We start from the raw sequence: 14,661 nt of genomic DNA, 5'->3' as shown, positions 1-14,661 counted from the left end.
TGGGGTTCAAGGCTGGATGTGTATGCTCTAATACTAATTTAAGCTATAAAATATGAGGCATTAGGTTTGAAGGAGACAGAAGAGTGAGGGAAATTTGAGTAAAGGTTTAGCACTCAGTGTTGACACAACCATATAGGAAACTTAGACCACTNTAAACAAACTCTAACCTATTTTAACACACTTATTATTTTGTTAACAAAGAAAAGTTGACAGTCACATAAAGTAAGACTTGATAAGAAGTGACGGTGGGCAGAGAAAACGAAAAAGATATAAAAAAAGAAAAAGCCAAAAGATAAAAGAAGACGCAGATGAAGTGAAAATTATGCCCACCGCAAAAAACCATCAAACAAATACCCACCACCACCGGCCACCACAAACATACCCATCCAAAACAAATCACAAACCCACCAAAATATGCCCAAATCGGAACCTAAGGCGTGAGATAACCCAAAACACAAATCCAAAACGCCAAATCCATAACCCACACATCCACTGCCCAATCTACCATCAAATTACAAACTAAAAGTAAAAAAAATAAAAAAAACCACTGCGATAGAGATTGGCTTGGCTTGATGCTCCAGCTTGGGTTTCGTCAGAGAGGGAGGCAGAGACATCGAGGGAGAGAAGAGAGAGAGAGCAGAGAGAGAGAGAAAGCAGAGAAATGGTTGGAGGCTCAGAGCAGAATGAGAGATAAGGAAGAAAGAAAAGGAAATGAGAAAGACAAAAAAAATAAAAATAAAAAGCAAAGAAAGTGGGCCCCACCTGAATAAAAAAATAATATAAGTTTTACAATTTGTGAACAATGCAATCTCAAATTTGAGATTGCACTATTCATCAATGTCAAATATTATGTCATTTGAAACACTTGATGAAAGTGGTTTTTTAGAGTTTGTGTGTTGGCATTTGACACACTGATGGAAATGCTCTTATGTTTGGCCCCCCGCACATACACAAATATAAATATCAATATTTTGATACTAGAGTATGTCATAATTTTATAAATATATTGTGTATAAAATTAACAACTTTCACATATATATTTCGCAAAATAATTTTTTAGGAGAACTTATCATCTTTTAAACTTCAATATTATACAAAAGTAGTCCAGTTTGATATTAAACATGTAAAAAAACAAAATAAAGAAAACAAAAACTACCTTGTCTCTATAACTACTAGACTAATTGACAAATTCTATGGTTTTAAGAGAATTATTGGACTAACTCAAACATTTGGAGGGCAACTTTTATTTCTGTAGCTAAATATATAAAATTTTAATACTTTTGAATAATATAAAATAATATTTTAAAATATTGGTGTGTGTGGGGGGGGGGGGGGAGGGGGCACTTGCGATAGCTCCTCCCTGTATGTACTAATGTGCATAGTCAAATAAAGACAACCTAATTTGTGGCCTTATAGATAGAGCCTACTAATTGTGTGCCCTAAAGACCTACTAAGATTAATCATTTACTAAATAGGATTCTTTTTAAGTATTTTGATTTTGATTCTAGTTGGTGAAAAGTTTAATTTTCTTTTTCTTTTTTTTCTTGTAAGCAAAGTAAGGTTTTGCATTCTATTTATGAACCTTTGGTTTCAATTTTTTAGACAGTTTGATTGATAATAAGGTTTATATATATATATATAAATTATTAAAATAAAAAGAACAAGAAGAGATAGTAAATGTTAATGACGAATAACAATGAAGAAAATTTTAATGAAGAAATAAATTTGCAAAATTATAAACATGATGATAGCGTTGACTTAGATGGGATTGATTAGGAAATTTGATGAATATGATGAAAATAAATTATTATTTTTGGGTCATTTGTAATATATTATCACTTTTGAATTTAATTAATTTGAATGTGTATGTTATGAACACATGCTTGTTTGATTTATTTAGTTAGCTTGTTAAATATTATTACATAAGTGATTGATAAATTAGTCATTAGTTGAATATATTCAAAATTTATAATGAATATACCCTTTATATATGTATATTTATAATTTTTTTATAAATTATATTAAGTGTTTGTGTATTTTACGATACACGATACGATACGAAAAAATTAAAAATTGATTCACGATACGATTCACATTTTGATAACTATGAATATATCAACTTGGTTGCTATCGTCCTCTAGTGAACTTCTTAAGCATTGGAGATAAGGATTGAACTTAGAATCACTTATAATGCCATGATAAATTATGTATTGTACTAAAAAATTAAATTATTAGGAAATGATGAAGTTAATAATTATTCTAAAAAAATAATATTTTATTGAGTATTAAATGAACCTTAATTTGTGCTCTCTGAGAGCTCATTAACAAAATCCTTGTATAAAACATGTTTTAAAATCGAAAATATACTTATAATATTAATTAATTGACATGTGTAAGTTGTGCCATGTCGAGCTGAGTCCTAATTTTTAAGAATTACCATGTCTTGTGTTGCATCATGTCCGTTTTCTTGCTTCTTAGATTACGTCTCCTATGACCGTATCTGATTTGCACCCTATTAAACACCATATTGTTTATTTGATGGTTATTATCGGCCTATTATTGGGAAATGTGTTCTTCATCCCACCAAGTGATTACCTTTCACTTTCTACATTTGAGAACAACTTATTTAACCTTTTATTGAAAACTTTTTGTTTAAAGTGTGCTAAAGTATATTTGTATTTTGAAAAAAAAAAAAAAAAAAGAAAAAAGAAAAGAAGGTTTTAAAACCTATAGATAAAAGCTGAAGAAAAAAAAAAAAAACTAGCTTATAAGTGAGTCTAAATCTTTTGTACCAACTTATATGCCCCACTCTATGTTCCACCTGTCAAGTCAAGACACGTGAACATTATATATTAAATACAAATGGAAGAGTTAGATGGAGTCAATCTCCTCAACCTCCCAACTCACATTACAAACCTAAAATAAATCGAAGCACCACAATCAAAATACCCAGCCATCGCCTGATTCCACCACCAAAGCCAAAGTTGGAGAAGATGAGGAGGGTGATATTACAGCAAAGAAAAGAGCTTGCAAGCCTCAATGATCAAGCCTGATGTAGAACATACAACCATGGCCTTTCTGGACTCTCACGCGCATCTAAAATCATTGCGCAAGAAAAAAAAAACACTAGTAGAAATCATGAGCCTCGAAGTTGGAATTGCATGAAATTTGGCTTATTGAAGTGAAATGGCCTTCTGAGCAATAATCATGGCTTTGCGATGAGGTTCCCCACTTAAAATCGCAAATTCCTTCATTTAGGGCCCGAAAATTGCATTTTTGCCATCTATAGTAATTTTTTTCCTTAATAATTTTTTGTTCAAAAGTCAGAATAAGGTTCCGCTTGTTTTGGGACAACCCTTAAGGTTAGTAGTTTATGATTCATCTTTGGTAAATTTCAGTATTTTGTCACCTAATTGTGTAATTAATGTAAATTAAAGTTTTAGACGTTTTTCTCAATATTTATATGTTTTATAGCTGTCAGAGGCAAGACAGACTATTATTATAAAATTTTAGTTTTCTTAAACTTCTCTCTGGTGAATTCTAGTTTATCTCCTAGTGGATTTAGGGAACCCCTCGTGGATTCGAGATTTACTACCGAAAAACTAACAATTTAGTTTCACCTAATCGCGTAATTAATTTGAATTGAAGTTTTAGACGTTTTTCTCAATATTTATATTTTTTGTAGCTGTCAGAGGTAAGACAGAGTATTATTATAAAATTTTAGAGTTTTCTTAAACTTCTCTCTGGTGTATTCTAGTTTATCTCCTAGTGAATTTAGGGAACCCTTCGTGGATTCAAGGTTTACTACCCAAAAACTAACAATTTAGTTTCTGTCCATCAAAGAGAGTATCATGTGTGCTCTCTTCGGGCTTCTGCGAAATTAAAGCTACCCCTCTGATTTTTTTATTCTCTCTCACAAAACCCATATGAGATTGTTTCTTGTACAGAAACCAACTCCATTGTACTAATTTGGACTTAAGAGATTTGTGGGCTCCTTTGCTTTATATGGTGTATAAAACAAAAGTTAACTGATGGGCTCCTTTTCTTTCTATCATTTGCTTTCGGATTTTTTTTTTTTTTTGGTTAATGGATTTTTGGCCAAGAAGACAACCGTGGGTAAATGAGTTGTCTCAATGAATGGATTAGGGTTGTCATCTTCTCCAACGCTGGCGCTGGTTGTACTGGAATAGGAGTAGGTGGTTGACGAGATTCTATTTTGTCATCTTCTCTTGTAGTGGAATTGGTGGTGGAATCCAATGGTGGCTGGGTATTTTGATGGTGGTGCTGTGATTTTTTTTTATTGGGTTTGGAACGTGAGTTGGGAGGTTGAGGAGATTGACTTTGCTTAACTATCTTCTATTTATGTTTAATAAATAATATCCACATGGATTGATTTTTTTGGTGAAGCATAGTGTGGAGCATATAAGTTGGGTCAGTAGAGTTAGACTCCTTATAAGCTAGTCCCAAATTAACACTAATATATGTTCCCTTTAATTTGAATTCTTTTAGTCAATTTACTAAAACCTTATCATTTCCCATCACCTTTTATTCCAATTCATGTATTTTTTTTATGACCACAAGACCAAGAAGATGATTGATTTAGGGCATAAGAGGGACGAGCTATATTAATTTGATCTTACTGATTTTTTCTCTTTCACCTTCATAGCTTTGAGTGCTACTATGTCCCCTCTTCAATGGTACTTTTTCTACATGGGCATGGCGCGCGTTTTTTTTTCCCCTCTCTCTCTCATCTTTCTAGGTTTTTCAGTTTCATTTTCAAGTATATTTTAGTTTTGCCAAAAGTTCGGGCTAATGACTCAGTAATATGGAGAAGCCTACCATGTACTTGACATACATTTATTCTTTGTAATACACACACACACACACACACACATATATATATAAGTTTTTTTGGGGGTAATATTGCAGCTGTCCTTGATATAATCCTGAGCTGGAAAGCGAGGCACAGCATGCCGATATATGTCAAGCTAAGATACATTTTGAAAGCTGTTTCTGCTGCAGCATGGCTCATAGTTTTACCAGTAACTTATGCTTATAGTTGGAAAATTCCTCCTGGGTTTGCACAGACCATCAAGACCTTCGGCAATAGTCCGGGTTCACCTTCTTTGTTCATTTTGGCTGTCCTCATTTACTTATCACCAAATATGCTCTCCACAGTGTTGTCTTTGTTCCCATTCATTCGCCGATATCTTGAAAGGTCCAGCAATAAGATTGTGGTGCTCATGATGTGGTGGTCTCAGGTATGCAGATGCATGTTTTTAAGCTTTTTAAACCGGTAGTTGTGTTTAAAACTAAAAAGGCCGTTACTTTATACATGCCTATGGATATGATACCTGAAGCTGACTTTTAGCTAGCTGTATAATTTCTTTTCAGTCTTTACAGTAGCTCTACCAAATTTTATTTTTCTTTCTTTCACCATTTTGATATCTTGCAGCCTCGGCTGTATGTTGGAAGCGCAATGGATGAGAAGCCGATTTCTCTTATCAAGTAAGTGTTGGAAAAATAGTTTCAAGGTTGCTCAAATTAATTAGCAAAATACAAATAAGATTTAATGATATATCAGTGCTGTAAACTAAGAAAGCAAAGAAATAGAAGCTTATCGAACTGTTGAGAGGGGCGCGGAACTAACACCGTTGTCAATAAGAAGCAATTTTGCCCCCTAATGGAATGATTTTGTCAATGCAAATAGCTCACGGTCGCTCTCTAAATACAATAGCAACTCTGATGGTGTGCACTCATAAATGGAGTTTCGAACTCATCTTAAATGCCCAAAGAGAGAGTTTTCTAATATAAGATAGAGAGGAAGAATATCATGGAAGTGTCTCTATTGATCTTTAGCGACTTATCTTATATGCATAAACTCATGAACATAGTGAAGGAAAATAGCTATACTTTTGGCGCGTTAAGAGAGAGAATCCTCAACTGACTAATCCTCACATTCCAACGGTAATACAGAGAATTTGAAAGTTCTTAGGCTTTTAAAAGAGGAAGTGATCAAGGTGATTCGGGTAAAAACAGAAAGGAGATATTATTGGAATTTTTTTTCCAATTATGCCGTAAGTTATTGTGTATTTTCCGCAAAAGAGGAGGAAGTGCTGGCTGACCTGTTGCTAAGGAAAAAGGAGATAATTGTGGAATTCTAAAGCATGGGCTTGGGCTTTTCAACTTAAGTTTTGAAATTTGAACATACCCAATAATTTTTAAAGCATACCCAACAGCAAGTGCAGAGAGTTGGGTTTTTTTGTGTTAGTATGGCTTGAATGAGATTCATCAATTCTATTACTGATCAGCTTCTAATTTCTCTAATTTCTAGGTACGCTATGTTTTGGGTTCTCCTGATTTTATCAAAATTAGCATTCAGTTACTATATAGAGGTATTTCGCTTATCTATCCCCAGAACTTATGACCCTTACTGCTATGTCATTTTTTTTTTTTTTTTTTGGTCGTTGTTATTTATAGTAATGTTATGCCTTTATTTATCTAAATCATATATTTCTAACAAGAGTAATGCTTTTCTCCAAGAAAAAAATAAAATAAATAAAAAACAAAAGTGATGCTATAGTCACAAACTATTTTACAATATTTTTTTACAAATTATTGTTGTGACTAACTTTTTACTGGTTCTCATTTAGACCCATCAATAATATCACTCTTTTATACATCAATAATCACTTACAACATCAGCAGTTTGTAAAAAATTTTGCAAAAAAAATTTGTATCTATGGCATTTTTTCCTTTGAACAAATAGGTTCTAATAATTGAAATAATGGATGGATTTATTGACCATATAATCACATATTTAATTTAAAATTTTATGGTTGTCAACAGTAATTGTATAGTTGTATTTAGAGTTAAAAGATTAATTCGCTCTAATACACATATCTTTTACAAGTTAACCCACAATATTGAACGACCAAATAATTGCCCCACGACTTAAAAACTGTTACTTACACACTCATCCCTTTGATCAAGATGGGGTATATATTTTCTCAAAAAAAGAAAAAAAAGAAAAAAACGATGGAGTATATATGTATATGGGCAAAACAAAACTTTCTACTTAGAGAAGGTTGAATCCATCTGAAAATTTTCTTTATCGCAGATTAGGCCTCTTGTGGGTCCAACAAAACTTATCATGCAAGTTCAAGTAACAACATTTCAGGGGCCAAAGCTCTTCCCTCAGGGTAATATTCTGAGTTTGGGTTATTTATTTATTTATTAATATTAATTTATTGTTTTAAATTACATTCTGGAAAAAGGTTTGTAAAATCATCAGTTTCTGTTTGCAGCTAGGAACAACATTGGTGTTGTGATTGCCCTTTGGGCGCCGATAATTATTGTAAGTTTATGTTTGTCCTAGTGTCTGTCCGTCTCATTAATTCTTTAGCTGTGTTTTAATGTGAAATTCTAATGAAACCAACTATTTCAGGTCTACTTTATGGATACTCAGATTTGGTATGCTATCTTCTCCACGATATTTGGGGGTATATGTGGTGTGTTTTTCCGGCTTGGAGAGGTTAGTGGACCTCCTCTCTTTTGTTCCCAGTTACCATGGTAGTCTGTATCCTTTAATTTAAGATCTGTGTTATAGTGAGGAAGATTGTTTAATGGATAGATGAATACTACACACTTTACCTATCACCTATTACAATTATAGGATCTAATCTATTTTTAAATTCAAGATGAAAAATATAGGTAAATTATTAGTGAAAAGAAAAAAAAGAGGTTAATAGAAAAAAATGTATCAACCTGTTTTCATAGACAGAACACTTCAAATTCATCAATCTTTTGACATAAGCTTCGCCGTAGGTGTTGGTTGATGGGTGTGGACAGGGTGGGAATTTTTTTTTGGTGCGTGTGGGGGAGAGAAAAACAAAAAAAAACATATTTGTAGTGATTATATAGATTAAATAATCGCATAAATAATACATTCTCCAAAAAAAAAAAAAAAAAATTGCATCAATATGATATAATTTGTATACCATGTATCATTATATCTATACTAACAATAGGATATAATTTGTATACTATGTATCATTACGTCTATACTACCAATATGATATAAGTTATAAAATATGTACGATGTATCGTTACATCTTAAAAAGAAAAGGAAATAAAAAGGAGAAGGAAAACTTCAATTAAAAAAATGCTAAACCGTACCATTATCAGTGGCATTAAATAATAAAAAAAGAGTTAAGTTTCCAATTTGAATGAATAAGTTCAGTGCCACAACTTGTGACACAACTCACCCTTTCACCAACCACAACTCGCCACATGGGTGAGTTGTGGCACAAGTTTTGCCACAAGTTGTGCCACTAAACTTATTGAATTTGAAAATTTGGAAAATGTTGAATAGTCAAATATGTAATAGTCTAATATCCTGAGAAAAAAACTTAAACATTCCTCAAAAAGATAAATAAATAAATATATAAAACCTAATCATTAAAATTTAAAACCCAAAACGTGGCACTTCTAGCTAGCTCCAAATCTTTTAATCATGATATTCCCATGAGTAATTCTAGCACCACATAAAAAATTACAACTTTTACTAAAATTATCTTACGTGGCAGATTGTGACTGGTTCACTTTCACATTGATCTACAACTTTTTTTTTCTACCACTCACAGGCTGCCACATGTATAATTGTGATAAGAGTTGTGATTTATTATATGGTCTTAGAATTTTTGTATTCCCATACCCCAATCCCACCTACCTTTCTTATCTTCTAATTTCTTCTTCACCTTCTTCCTTTATTACTTTAAACCCTCTCTTCTGTACTTCGGCTTCTCCTCCTTTAGTCCTTCTCCATTTCATCTAAGTGTTTTGTCTGCAAATCTATGAACTATGAAGCATCAATGGCTACACCGAATAAAGATCTATGCTATCTCTTTCACTTTTTGATCTTCATCTTCTTATCTCGCAAACATGTAGGTATGATTGTGGTGGGTTTTTTTGGGTTAGATTTTGTAAAATCTTTATCTCTCTTTCTTCTCATCAAACTTAGCACATCAAAATGGGCTCTATTAATTGGGACACTATTTTTCATTTGAGTCTCCTAATAGGCTCAAGAAATTGACAGAAACTGAGATCATGTGGGATCGTTAGGATTGTACGATCCTAGTAAGTATCATAATTAATAGGGGTATGGAAAATGAAAGTTTCATGATAATAATCATTTTACAAAATGTGTTATGATTTGGGAGTTTCCAAATGAATTCTACAAAATCACTTCTTGATAACACGACAAGAATGATTGAACAATATTACATAGAGCTTTCTTAAAATATATCATTATAAAACTACATAATATATATATATATATATTGTGAGCATAAAAACACCATTCCAAAACTAGGAAATCCAACCCATGGCCACATGACAATGTCATCACAAAGACTACACTCATCGTTGAGACAGCCAGAAACTCAATTGATAACACAAAGCATAAACTCAATTGCTAACACAGCCCAAACTCAATAACCATCATGAATACAGGTGTTAAGATACCAATTTCTAAGTTGGCCAAGAGAGAAGATCAATAGCTATTGATCTTTAATTTTCTAGAAATTTAAACAATGAGTTATGAGGTTGTGCTTGCTTGACTTGTAGAGTTTTGTATTCAATTTAGGGGGTAACGAGCCTTCCATAATTGGCCAAGAGAGAAGATCTAGAGGGAGAGAATGAGTGAACTTCACATGAGGGAGAGGGAGTAGAGGATTTTCCCACACGCTCATCCTTGGGAACCTAGCGCACATCCATCTCCATGAGAACCTTGCGCAACATGTGGGTCATTTAGGCTTTGCTTTGTCCCCACTGGGAAGGGACTTTGAGCACCTCGCCACCTTCGTCACGCACCAACTTGGCTTTGATAGTACTTGTTGGGGATATAACACTATGGGGAATCTCCGATTAAGTAGTTAATATAATTTTTTATTTTTTTGAGAGAAGAGTTAATATAATATATAGAAACATCACTTAATTCAAAATACTTAAGTCTATGAATATGAGCTCAACTATGCTATATTAATTATTTACTCTTTTTTCTATCAAAATAAAAAAAAAAAAAAAAATTACTTAATCTTCTCATTAGTATTCAATGTCAGAGTTCTCTCACACTGTCACACATGTATGCCCAGCATTTTGCGATTAGTATGTCTTTTTTAAATTTTTTTTAAAATAAAGGGAAAAAATCTCTATTTAAAAGATTTTTTTTGTTAATGAAAAGTTGACACAATGGACAAACGGTCAAGATTTAAAGAACTCTATAAAAGATCATTATTTCTGTTGGATCTACTACCAAACAACATTGATGTATTGGCTAAACTGTGATCCTCCACAATCTGAAACTATATTTTGCATCATGACTCCAACTCCGGTTATCGCTTAGCCTTTGACAAGGCTGAGCTTTATTGTGGCAGAATATCTTATGTTTAATACATCATGCCTCGCACCGTTCGTATGTTTTACCCGCACACACGTGCGCGCGCGCACACACAAAAACCCTTAATTTTTGGGGTGGAAAAAAAAAATATACGGTAATCATATAGGAATAGGAATAGGTATTATAAGAAATACAAGATGATGTAATATAACACTTATTATTCATTTGTTTGGTGACAACACAATAATAGAACTTTGAAGACAATGGAATGAAAGTGTTTTAAATCAAACTTAAGATATATTTTTGGGACATATCTTACTCATATAATTATATTTCCTAAAAAATATATATATATTTTTTAAAATTTGAAAGAGAGATTAGTTATTTAATTTTTTTTTTTCATAATTGTTATGTGCATATGGAAAGTTTATTTATTTGAAAATATATTAATTTTAAAACGTTACAACTCTTTTAGAGATGAATAGTTATTCCTCATTTTAAAGAATAACTATTTATAAGGTATGACTATTTCATGTAATAAAAATATAACTAAATTACTGAAGAGTATAACCGTATGAATAATTATTATATTACAGTCAGGGGCGGCTTGATGTTTTTAGGGGCCTAAGGCAAAAAAAGATCTGAGGCTTTTAATATATTTAAAAATGATTTTAAAAAAATAATTAAATATTGCTTAAACTCTATTCTTTTGTTTTAAATGCAAAATTACTAATTAACATGAAAAACCAAGAATATTTTTTCGGAGAAAGTTTATATATACACAAAAAATTTGACAAACTTTTCACACTTGTTGATGTGGCAGATTAATAAAGGTAAGTAAAAAAGTTGTGTTAGTGGTGGATTTAGATGAAAACTAGTAAAAGTTTGTCAACTCAATTGTTATGAAAAATGTTCTAAAATTTTTGGTGTATTGCTTTTTTTTATTTTTTTATTTATTTAGAAGTGTTACTGCTACATTCTTATCATTTTCACAACAAATCCTAGATGTTAAGTTGTTACTGGTTCTAATTTGAATCCACCATTGAAATTACTTTTTTAACTACCAATAATAGCCAGTAATAACTTATCACTTAAAATTTATTGTGAAAAATGTTGTGAACGTAGAATCTCTTTTGATAAAAAAATATTATTTTGTTATTGGCTATTATTTAGGCTTAACTGAAAGCTTGAGAATGTGTGAAAACACGAGTTATTTAGAGCCCCAAATAAAAATTACGGCTTAGTTGATTTTACTTTAATTTAAACTAAATGCGGAATAGAGTAAATGAGAGTGGATAAACAATATAACTACTCTAATGCATATTCATCAAATCACAGCAGTAAAATGAAAGCTAAAAGAGTAATTTGAATCCAACATTGTTACTGGTTCTAATTTGAATCCACCATTGAAATTACTTTTTTAACTACCAATAATAGCCAGTAATAACTTATCACTTAAAATTTATTGTGAAAAATGTTGTGAACGTAGAATCTCTTTTGATAAAAAAATATTATTTTGTTATTGGCTATTATTTAGGCTTAACTGAAAGCTTGAGAATGTGTGAAAACACGAGTTATTTAGAGCCCCAAATAAAAATTACGGCTTAGTTGATTTTACTTTAATTTAAACTAAATGCGGAATAGAGTAAATGAGAGTGGATAAACAATATAACTACTCTAATGCATATTCATCAAATCACAGCAGTAAATGAAAGCTAAAAGAGTAGGGAGAAAATGAACAAAAGATAACACGCTTATGTGTTATCGAAGAGGAAAACAAATTGGCAAAAAACTTCCGTCTCCCTTCAAGGGTAAATGATCTTAGAGAATAAGTTGGAGTACACGATAACAAAAGACCCTTCAAGTAGCTACCCCAGTACTCGAGCCCTCCAAACTTCTGCTACCAACTGACTTCCAAGCCTTGTTTCTCTAGCTCTTCGATCACGCAATTTAGCGATTGCATCACCAAACAATGGCTTCTTCCAATCTTCACAGCAACCAAAACTCACTTTACACTCAAGATGGGTGTGTAAGTGTTTGGCTATCAATCTCTTAAGGATTTGGAAATGTGAGGGTAGGAATTGAGGAAAACCACAATGGATTGTGAGAGGATTTGTGGTATAACAATCTCTAATTTCAAAGGTTGTGGCTAAGGTTTTTCTCTGAAAGCACTCCCCACATATGTGGTAATGTGGTATATATAGTGTGGGTAGAGGGTGTATCAGATTTGACAAATTGCAAAAAAGAATTTTGCGGGTATCTCGGGGAAGGCCTTACCCTGAGACACTCGTGAAAACCAGTTGTCACCATTTGTCATGACTCTTCGCATTCCAGTCATGATGTAGCAGCATGCTTCACTTCGCGAAGGCTCTGTGAGTACTCGCGAAATTCTTTGTCTTCAATTGCCTTGAGTATTTACACTCTCTCTCAACACAACCCTTAAATAAAATCCACATAAAATATAAGGTACAAAAGATTGAAATAATTACAATAAATTGGCATGGAATTAAAGCAACACAAAATAGTTGTAATCACAACTTTATAATCTCTCCATTTGGCTATTCCGTAACAAAACCCCTAAAACAGACTATAGACTTAAACGTGAGTTTGGGAATAGTGGTAAAACTCACTTGCACCTAATGTAGAATCTGTGAAGCACTTGTATGTATATACCTGTAACCTGAAACATCGAACACAAACAAAACTTTCATTAAGCTTATGACAAGTTGAATACATGATACGTATATGAGTAAGTAAAATGCGATCAAGGTAATAAACACTATATAAACAGTTAAGCATATCTTGATCAAATAGGAACAGTCATTAAAGAATGACTACAATGAACATTTATCTAGTAAATGATCATCCAGACACGCGATGCAATTAAGAGCAATGCAAAAATCAATTGCATGTCCAACACACACCTATGCGAAATACAAGAAGTATTTTGCATCAAGGATACAAGATCCAACAAGGGCACAAGTGTGTAGTACTCAAAATAATGCAACAAAATCTAAAAGTACTTAAAAAATGCTACAAAGAAAGGATATAAAACAAAGTACTCAATATAAACTGAAAGTTTTAAACCAAAGTACTTAAGCTTTAAAAGAAAGCAATGTAAATATCCAAGAGTTATAAAAAAGTAAAAAGATAAAAATAAAAAATAAAAATAAAAAGGACTACTAAAACACTACCAAAATAAACGAATAATAAACTGTAATGCTATGCTCCCCCTCAAACTATGCAGCTCCCTCTCAAATTTTCTCCCCCTTTTTTACCAAAATGGCCAAAGAGGCTAGAATTGCTCGGATTCTGATTCTGAGCCATCTTGTTGCAGCTGTTGCTACTCTATCCTCATGTCATCGATTTGGGATAAGAGTGCAATGATCTGGCCTTTGACATAGGTGAACTGATCTGTGGTGTTCTTCACATGCCTTTCTAGCATTCCATACATCTACTCAACTCTTGCCATGAGACGATCAAGACGATCGAGTCCCCATGCTTTTGCTTGGGAGGATGATGGTTAAGCAGAGCCCTCTGGGGCTGATGTATACCTCTCAATTTCTTCCTTCGTGTCCCCACCTTCTTCCTCAACATTGTCCCTTGGAATTTGAGAAATGCCGGTCTTTGGTCCGGTGATGTGGGCTTTGCTTTGAGTCATCGTTTGAGCACTAATTGGATAGTCCCTTTGCAAGATGGTAAGACCGCTTAGAATCTTCAGCCTTGTTTTTGCTATGAAAGCAATGATGAGACTTAGGAATGGCAAGATTGTTCTTGAGTTCCTCTTGGTAATGCTTTTGGTCAAGAGGTAGTATATGTGTCCGCACATATCGATCTCCTTATGTGTGAAGAGATCATACAAAAAAATAGTTCTTGGTCCTGATAGTGTAGTCAAATTCGTCACTGGGTAGAGGTTGGAAAGCATAATATAGGCCAAAGTCCTCATCTCCGAAGTGAAGGGAATTGTGTTCGATGACGTCTTTTTAAGAGTACCACCAAGGATTTCTACCATCGGCTCAATAGAATCCAGTCTATCTTCGTATTGGATAGAAATTCATTGAGATGGTGCACAAACTTCCAATATTTCTTGGATTGATTCCCTTGTGATAAAGAACTCTTTTTGGCTCAACCAACAGTTGATGCGATCTCCTTCCATAATGGCATTAGTGAAGAATTCTCTTATGAATTCAGCATAGACATTTCCACTTTGATTCAGCAACTTTGTCCAAGTTCTCTCCTTGAACACTTCAGGAATGAAAGTG

The 14,661-nt window shown here is 32.9% G+C and overlaps 1 protein-coding gene across 1 annotated transcript in view; it reads left to right on the top strand.

Annotated features, from left to right (window-relative positions):
* LOC112004894 (callose synthase 2) overlaps positions 1-14,661 on the top strand; it is a 47,812-nt gene that overhangs the window by 17,481 nt on the left and 15,670 nt on the right. The window contains exons 14-19 of the mRNA XM_065777492.1: positions 4,930-5,261; positions 5,456-5,508; positions 6,335-6,395; positions 7,121-7,202; positions 7,308-7,357; positions 7,448-7,572. Coding sequence (XP_065633564.1) covers positions 4,930-5,261; positions 5,456-5,508; positions 6,335-6,395; positions 7,121-7,202; positions 7,308-7,357; positions 7,448-7,572 — 703 coding nt within the window. The remainder of the gene's footprint in view (positions 1-4,929; positions 5,262-5,455; positions 5,509-6,334; positions 6,396-7,120; positions 7,203-7,307; positions 7,358-7,447; positions 7,573-14,661) is intronic.

Source organism: Quercus suber, unplaced genomic scaffold, assembly GCF_002906115.3.
Source record: "Quercus suber isolate HL8 unplaced genomic scaffold, Cork oak 2.0 scaffold_156, whole genome shotgun sequence".
In the NCBI taxonomy this organism is placed as follows: domain Eukaryota; kingdom Viridiplantae; phylum Streptophyta; class Magnoliopsida; order Fagales; family Fagaceae; genus Quercus; species Quercus suber.
Note: the sequence above shows the minus strand (reverse complement) of the source record. Positions and strands in the feature narration are given on the sequence as shown.